This window comes from Gossypium hirsutum, chromosome A10 (genome assembly GCF_007990345.1).
Source record: "Gossypium hirsutum isolate 1008001.06 chromosome A10, Gossypium_hirsutum_v2.1, whole genome shotgun sequence".
Lineage (NCBI taxonomy): Eukaryota > Viridiplantae > Streptophyta > Magnoliopsida > Malvales > Malvaceae > Gossypium > Gossypium hirsutum.
The window spans coordinates 111,448,269-111,456,663 of NC_053433.1; the positions used below are offsets into that span (position 1 = coordinate 111,448,269).

The window sequence follows — 8,395 nt, forward strand, 5'->3', positions numbered from 1 at the left end:
TGATCAAAGACCTTTTGGTATTTAGTGACTACATTAAACTTTGACCAGATCTAGAGTCGAGCCAACTCTAAATACAATCTTTTTATAGTTATTTTCTTTTTACCAATATTCAAACCAAAAGCTAGGTATTTGAAGTTATTGAACTTTTACTTTATTTTCTGTTAGGATCAATAATTATAATCAAAATAAAATGTTATTGAAACAAAATTTTTACATGACTCAAACCTGAAATTATAACACTGCTAAAGCCTCATTACCTAAGCTATCTGAATTTTAAAGATATACAATTGAATTCAATTTAAAATTATAATAAAATAAAAAATAATATTTTATATGTATAATGATATTAATTTAAAGTAAAATTATATATAAATTTAAGATTTTCCTTTTTAATTTAATTTTTACCAATTAAATATTTGATAATAATAATAATAATAATAATAATAATAATAGTTAAATTAAAAGTTTTGGTATGTTTTTAGAGTGTAGGGTAGACCCTCCCATGTTTAGTGAAATGGAGTAACAAATTTCATTTTGGTTACAATAATATTAGTTAGTGGAAGCTGAAAAAGGGCATTACCAACAATGAAGACTTTAGACAAGATTGATGTCATTTTCAATGTTTGGTTTCATCTCCAACTGTTTGTGTCTGATCCATTCATGTCTATTTGTAGTTTATATGTCTGGTTAAAGGGTCACTTTCTTGTTGCTCTGGATTTGTTATTAGATTGTCCATAATGTTTTGTTTGATTGGATGCCTTCATTTCTCCTTTTTATTATCCCCTATTTCTTCTAAAACTAAATAAATCAAGTGTGAGAATTTTATATTAACACTATTATTCACTTTTATTTATTTATACTTTTTTTATGTGAAAGTATATTTTTTATTTTTTAGGAAAAAAAAAGAGTGGTTAAGTTATTCTTTTAAAAAATTTTAAAGTAATCTTACAATTTTATTTGTGCATTTATATGAAATAATAATAATTTACATTTTAAATAATAAGAAAACATGAATTCAAGTGTATTCAAATACGTTTTACCCTTCTATTTACATATTAAATAAGAGTTAATATTTCTATGTATTATATAAAAGAAATTAATTTTTGTGAATATAAAACCCTATATTTTTTTATTGATATGGAGGAATTAATCTTTATAATTCACAAGAAAAAAATTAAAATCGAATAAAATATTATTCCCAATCACATTAAAAAGTAGAAAACATAAATTTAAAATTAAATAAATATTCATAAGTCACCAAAATATTTAAAAAATATATTTGATATTTATTTATTCTCTCAAAAAGCTTATTTAAAAAATTAAAAGAAATCATAGCATAATTAAATTTTTTTTAGGGTTTGGCCATAAGACATTCACACAATTTATTTATTTTTTCATTGGCAAATATTATTAGAACATTGAAGTGCTAGACAATGGCTTACCTTTCTCCATGACCAATGTTGTCATAAATGGATATTTATAGTTTAAATAGATTGGTACCCTGTCTATATCAAATAATTAATATTGGGAAAATGATATATTTGTTGTTGAAGTTTGCTTTCCACTACTTTGCAAAATTTGTGAAAATATTATAATTATTTTTATTTTATTTCATAACCATTAATGACAATTATTTCCATAAATAGATAAAATGTAAAAAAAGGCACCCAAAAAGCTAGCACTAACCATAACCAATTATTAAGAAATTTTTTAATTTATTCATCTCTTTTAACCCAATATTTGTATTTTTATTTCATTTTGAAAAAAGAAAGTAAATTCAAAATTTACCTTTAACCTTAATATGAGCTTGTAATATTTCACTCTCTATATATTTCCAAATGTAGATACTAAAAATCTTGATTTGGTAATTTTATACTTAAGGAATTAGATGAAACAATATTTGAACTTATCATTGGTTAGATTGGGAATTGGTTGAGATATCGATCCGAAAAATAATTTTGAATAAATTAAACCTGGAATCAATATAAACTAATTTAACCAACTAAAAAACTGATTGAATTGATTAAAGTCTACTAAATCATGTTATACTCACGATGATAGTGAAAAATATATGTAACAATTTTTTAAAAATTAATATAATAATCAAGTATGACTTTGGTTGAAATGATAAAATTGAGAATAAAAATTATAATATTTTAAGTTAAAATCCAATCAAATGCAAGTAATATTTTAGATTCTAAATGAAAAGATAAAATTACCCTTAAAACAATATTTATTACTTTATAAAAATAAAAACAAATTATAATTTTTTTACGATCTAATTGATGGATGACATCAACTCCGTCATAATCTTAAACATAGTGTAATAGTATAGGAGAATCTGTCATCATGTCAAGATATATACATTGTCTTTCCAAATTAAATTGCCACATTTAGCTTTCTAAAATTTTGGTCAATTATTCTTTTCAGAACAATATATTTTAAAAAATTAAAGTCAGAAACTATTCACCGTTAAAAATAATAAATGCAACAATTTTGTGAGACAAAAGATATATATACATATGGTTATATATAAAAATGTAATAACATGAATACAAATTGATAAAATTTAAAAATTTAAAATCAATTAATTATAGGATATAGGTAAAAATGTAAGAATCTCTTGCACCTTAATTAATTGTCGAGTATTCATTTTTCACCTTAGATATAAAATAGTTTAAAAATTCATGATCAATATTTATCCCTTAATGAATTTACAGAATACAGAAAATTGATCGCTGTAACAAATACGTTGGAAGAAAAGAAAACCCAACACTAATTGAAAAAATCACAAAAATTAGTTGTTGTTTGCTTTTTGGGGGGTTTGATTTGTTGGCTAAAATTTTGGTACCCTAAAAAAAGGGTCTACAACAAGACCGACCAAGGTCTTAATCAAGTGCCGAATAATTTGGTTTTTCATGCAACACTTGTAATCAAACAGATTAAATTGTCCTTAATCTCAATGTCACCATCATCTAATTTTACCAACTAATATTCCTTAATCCATGCATAGTATCTCGCTTTTAATTTTTGACCTCTAATAATTATCATTATATTAACACTTTCATCTATCGAATCACATTAACACTTTTTTTTTCCAATTCAACAAGTCTAAAATTAAATTTAATACCCTGTTTAATTATAATTACTATAAATCCATACTCCATTAGTAATAACAACACCTTTTAATTTTTAATTATATATATCATTCCATTAAATAATAACCCTAATTTCAAGGGTAAATTTGTAATTTCATATTTTGATAAAAAAAAGTGTTTTTCTCTTTGGAAAAAAATGTTAAACGCTAATCCGAGTACTAAGGATAAAATCTTGTCGTTCGGATCTTAGGATCAAGAAAGACAATAACAAACACTGAAAAGAAGAGTCAAAGTGTAGACCAGTTAATTAAAAAGATAATTAATATAAATAGATTAATTACTTAAAAAAAAGAGCCTTTAGATTTTGTAGTTTATGTAAGTTAAATAAAAATAAGAAAGAAAAATTAAAATACACTTGGCACTTATTTAATGGACTAAATAAAAATTAAAAAAAGAGAGAAAATAGGTGGAAAAATATTTTTATTTTTCTTTGATAGAAAAAAATGTATTGATTTTTATAATAATAAAAAGAATTGAAAATATTTTTCAATGGCAAGTGGCATACATGATAATATTTTGGGAAATAAATTGTTTTTGCTTTATTTCCTCAAATAATAACTAAATAATCTATTATAAATTACTCACGAGAAAATGATAATTTTTCATATCTTTTGGAAAATAAAATATTGAATAGCTAATATATTTTATAATTTTTTAAACAAATTAATATTATTTATATAAATTAAAAAATAAATAAATTAACCATGGTTAGTCCCGAAGAGTTAGGGCCTCGGACAAAATGAAAACTTTAACTGTAGTCAGCCTTGATTTCAGAGTTGCATGAAAATCGTGATATCTCCCAGCAAAATATCGTGATATTTAAAATCAACATAAAAAATAATTTTTAAAAAAATTAAAACTTTTTTTTGGGGATTATCTAAATATTTTAATTTAGCAGAGAGAGAGATTTATTAAATAATTATAAAATTAAATTCTCTGATTAATTTTTTATTAGTTGGATGTTTCCTTTTTCTGATTTGTAGGGGATATGTTCCCACTTGCTTCCTTGCCGCGTGGTAAACACTCCGTGTCAAAATAAAGCCACAACCGTCCAGGTCTGAAACAATAAAATAAAATAAATTATATTTTAAAACTTTATAATTAAAAAAATATAATTTTTTACTTGATATAAATAAAAAACTTATAAATCCTTTCCCGAATCGAACCGGAACCGGACCGAAGTAAATACTGACAAGGGCTTTTAACTGAGAGTCCCTGGTCGGCAAATAAAACAAAATCTTTCACTGTTAAAATCTCTCATCTCATCTTCTCTTCTCATCTTCTTTAAAACTCTCACTCGCTCTTCACTTTCCCTTTAACTAAAACACCCTTTTACTCTATTTTCTTATTTCCTTCTCAAAGTTCTTGAATTGTTCTTTCTCTCTTTTTCTTTTTTTTCCTTTTTGGCTTTTAAAAAGGGTTTAGTTTTATTTTTATTTTTATTTTTTTTTGCATTGTTATTCTTCTTTTCGATTCATCTTAATCTGGATTTTCCTTCTTTTGGTGGAAAAATATCTCCTTTTGTTCAAAAGGTAAGGTCTTTTTTAATTCTTTTCTAATTTCTCATTTAAAAAAAAATTATGAATGTATTGTTCCTTTCTTTTTCTTTATTTCTTTTCTGGATTTTGTTCAATTGTAGCTAATTTGTGGATTTATATATATATATATATACGTGTGTGTGTGTGTGTGTATGAATTTTGTTTCTTTAATATTTACTGAGGCATGTCTTTTGATTTTCATGTACTAACAGGTAATCATCTAGTGAGAAAAAAACAGAGTAAAGAAAGGGTTTGTTATTTTTTCCTTTTTGTCCATAGAATTGGGGAAAAAATGATAACAGTCATGGATTCTAGGAAAGAAGTTGTGAAAAATTCAGAAAAATGCTTAGATCCTCAGCTATGGCATGCTTGTGCTGGTGGTATGGTACAAATGCCATCAGTGAACTCTAAGGTGTTCTATTTCCCTCAGGGTCATGCTGAGCATGCCAATGGGAATGTAGACTTTGGGAATCTCCCGATTCCGTCGCTCGTCTTGTGTCGGGTTTCCGCCGTTAGGTTTATGGCGGATCCCGAAACTGATGAGGTTTATGCTAAAATCATGTTGATTCCTTTGAGAGAGAATAGTTTTGGGGTTGAAGATGATGGTTTTGATGGGAATGTTGGGGTGGAGAATCCTGAAAAATCTGCTTCCTTTGCTAAGACATTGACTCAGTCCGATGCTAACAACGGTGGGGGGTTCTCGGTTCCACGGTATTGCGCGGAGACTATATTTCCTAGGTTGGATTATAATGCTGAACCCCCTGTTCAGACTATTCTTGCTAAGGATGTTCATGGTGAGGTTTGGAAATTTAGGCATATATATAGGGGGACGCCTCGTAGACATCTTTTGACGACGGGGTGGAGTAATTTCGTCAACCACAAGAAGCTTGTGGCTGGTGATTCAATTGTGTTTCTTAGAGCTGATAATGGAGATCTTTGTGTGGGGATCCGTAGGGCGAAAAGAGGACTTGGGGGTGGACATGAATTTCCTGGATGGAACTCTGTGAGTGGAACCTCTGGTTCACAAGTTGGGAGTTATTCTCCGTTTTTGACGGAGGGGGAGAGTAAATTGATGAGGAAGGATTGTAATGGGGATCCAAGGGGAAGAATAAGGGCTGACTCCGTGATTGAAGCTGCAAGTCATGCAGCTAGTGGGCAGCCCTTTGAGGTCGTTTACTATCCACGAACTAGCACTCCTGAGTTCTGCGTGAAGGCCTCATCCGTTAGAGCTGCAATGCAAATCCAGTGGTATCCTGGGATGAGGTTCAAAATGCCTTTTGAAACTGAGGACTCTTCACGGATTAGCTGGTTCATGGGAACGATATCTACTGCTCAGGTTGTCGATCCCATCCGTTGGCCTAATTCTCCATGGCGACTACTGCAGGTATTTTAGTTTACATTATCAATTGTCATTGAATTAACTTAGTCCTTGTATGTTAGAAGAACAGTTGACATCCATATTTTAGTCTGCTCATAGATCTGTTTGATTTATTGTCTTTGCAGGTAGCATGGGATGAGCCAGACTTACTCCACAATGTGAAGCGTGTTAGCCCATGGTTGGTTGAATTGGTCACAAACATACCAGCTATTAATCTTAATCCTTTCTCGCCCCCAAGGAAAAAGATGCGGCTTCCACAACACCCAGACATTTCCTTTCTTAACCAAATTCCAATGCCATCATTTTCCAGGAACTCATTCAGATCCAGCAGCCCCATGCGTTGCATTACGGACAACATTCCTGGAGGCATACAGGGAGCCAGGCATGAACCGTTCGGATTATCTTCATCAGATCTCCGCTCCAACAAGCTGCATTCAGGTCTGTTTCCATCTGGTTTTCATCAACTTGATCGTACTGCCCCACCTACTAGACTTTCCGGCAACAACTTTTGTAGCGACAACGCCAACAATACAAATATATCTTCCTTGTTGACAATAGGAAACCCAACCCAGAGTTTGAAACAAAGCAATGATAGCAAGACACCCCATATTGTATTGTTTGGTCAACTCATTTTCTGTGAGCAGCGGGCTTCTCAGAGCTGCTCAGGTGATACGGTTGGAAACAGTTCATCAGATGGGAATACAGAGAAGACTGCTATTTCCTCTGATGGAACTGGATCTGTGTTACATCAAAATGTTCGGGAAAATTCTTCGGATGAAGGGTTTCCTTGGTGCAAAGAGGATCAAAAAACTGATCTAGGATTGGAGACCGGTCATTGCAAAGTGTTTATGGAATCAGAGAATGTAGGTAGAACCCTTGATCTTTCCGTTCTCGGATCATATGAAGAGCTGTATGGGAAGCTGGCCAACATGTTTGGCATAGAAAGTTCAGAGATGCTGAGCAGTGTGCTCTACCGTGATGCTGCCGGTTCAGTTAAACACACTGGAGATGAGCCCTTCAGGTACAACAACTTCCTTAGCATCACTTCCCTTAAGCTTACCAAACATTTTAGCTTTCAATTTATCCAACATTTAATTATGTCTTGCAGCGAGTTTATGAAAACAGCAAGGAGGCTAACGATTCTCATGGATTCAAGCAGTGACAACTTAGAAAGATAGAGAGATGAATTTGCGCCAAATTGTACAGTTTTCCCAGCCGTCGGTTTCCAATTTTCATTTCTTCTACGGTAGTTGTGAGAAATCTCTCCACTTGACCATTTTGATGGAACTGTAAAACCACGTTTTGTTGGTTAACTCGAATTTTTCTTTCCAACATAAAAAGGATCTATGTCCTTTGTCATGTTTATTAAATCCCAGTCCTAGAAACTGTATATTTATGGAAGAAAATGGTGCAGGCAGGCTGCCATTTTTGCTCATCACGGAGTGTTAGGCTCGCATCATGTTGGAATAAACCGTTCATTTGTTTCATGTTCTTTGTTTTCCATTGCCAAGCAATGAAACCCATTGTTACTCTGAAAATGTCATGGTCGTTGTATGAACACAAGATGGTCTTTGAACATTGCAAGAATCAGACAAAAACATCCTTAGCTTTAAACCTGCTGGATGAACTAACTGAATCAAACTTCGGGATTTCTATTTCTTTAATGAGAGCGGGAGGGACATTTCAATTGCCTAGGTGGGAATGTCTTGTTAGCTTTTTTTTCTTTGATGTTGAATCAATTTTTCTTAATAAATTTATTTGTTCAGATTAAGACAAAAAATAAAGACTTGTTTGTATGGGACCCTTTTTTTGTACATGTGTTATGTAAAAAGGTTTGTAGAAATCTAGAGATCCTAACCCATCTGAAAGTTGATCATCATGTCTGTCTGAAAATTCCCAGATACGGATAAAAACCAAACCAATAACTCTGCAAAGTAGCTGCTTTTGTGTTTCACATTTTGTGGCAATTCTATGGTGCTCGAGAACCATAAATCAGGGTTCTTTTTCTTCAATTAAAAACTTTGATATTTACTTTTAAAATGTGTATTTTATTACATGGTAAAAAGTTTTAAAAACTTCAAATTTCTTTCCATTATAATATTTAATAATATAAAAAAAGTTTCAAATTGATTTTCTACCATCATTCTTTTGATTTAACTAATTTAAAAAATCATCGATTAAATGAGAGAAAATATCGTGGAGATCTTTTAACTAGGAATCGAATTATATTTTGCCTCTTTTTCATAAAAAAATTGACAATTTAGTTCTTTTACGGTAAATCAATGAGCAAATTAATTATTTTATTAAATTTTTTATCTATT

At 30.4% G+C, this 8,395-nt stretch overlaps 1 protein-coding gene across 1 annotated transcript; it reads left to right on the forward strand.

The window, feature by feature from the left end:
- Positions 1-4,399: 4,399 nt before the first annotated feature.
- Positions 4,400-7,561, forward strand: LOC107944087 (auxin response factor 18). Its single transcript, XM_016877904.2, has 4 exons — positions 4,400-4,690; positions 4,909-6,080; positions 6,200-7,095; positions 7,183-7,561. The coding sequence occupies exons 2-4, from the start codon at positions 4,989-4,991 to the stop codon at positions 7,250-7,252; spliced, it is 2,058 nt and encodes a 685-aa protein (XP_016733393.2). The 5' UTR covers positions 4,400-4,690; positions 4,909-4,988; the 3' UTR covers positions 7,253-7,561.
- Positions 7,562-8,395: the final 834 nt, after the last annotated feature.

Bases quoted from the DNA above. Each gene is read 5' to 3' on its own strand.
- LOC107944087 (XM_016877904.2), top strand. From the start codon at position 4,989: ATGATAACAGTCATGGATTCTAGGAAAGAAGTTGTGAAAAATTCAGAA. The intron at 6,081-6,199 runs GTATTTTAGTTT...TTGTCTTTGCAG, and splicing joins CTCCATGGCGACTACTGCAG to GTAGCATGGGATGAGCCAGA. The intron at 7,096-7,182 runs GTACAACAACTT...TATGTCTTGCAG, and splicing joins ACTGGAGATGAGCCCTTCAG to CGAGTTTATGAAAACAGCAA.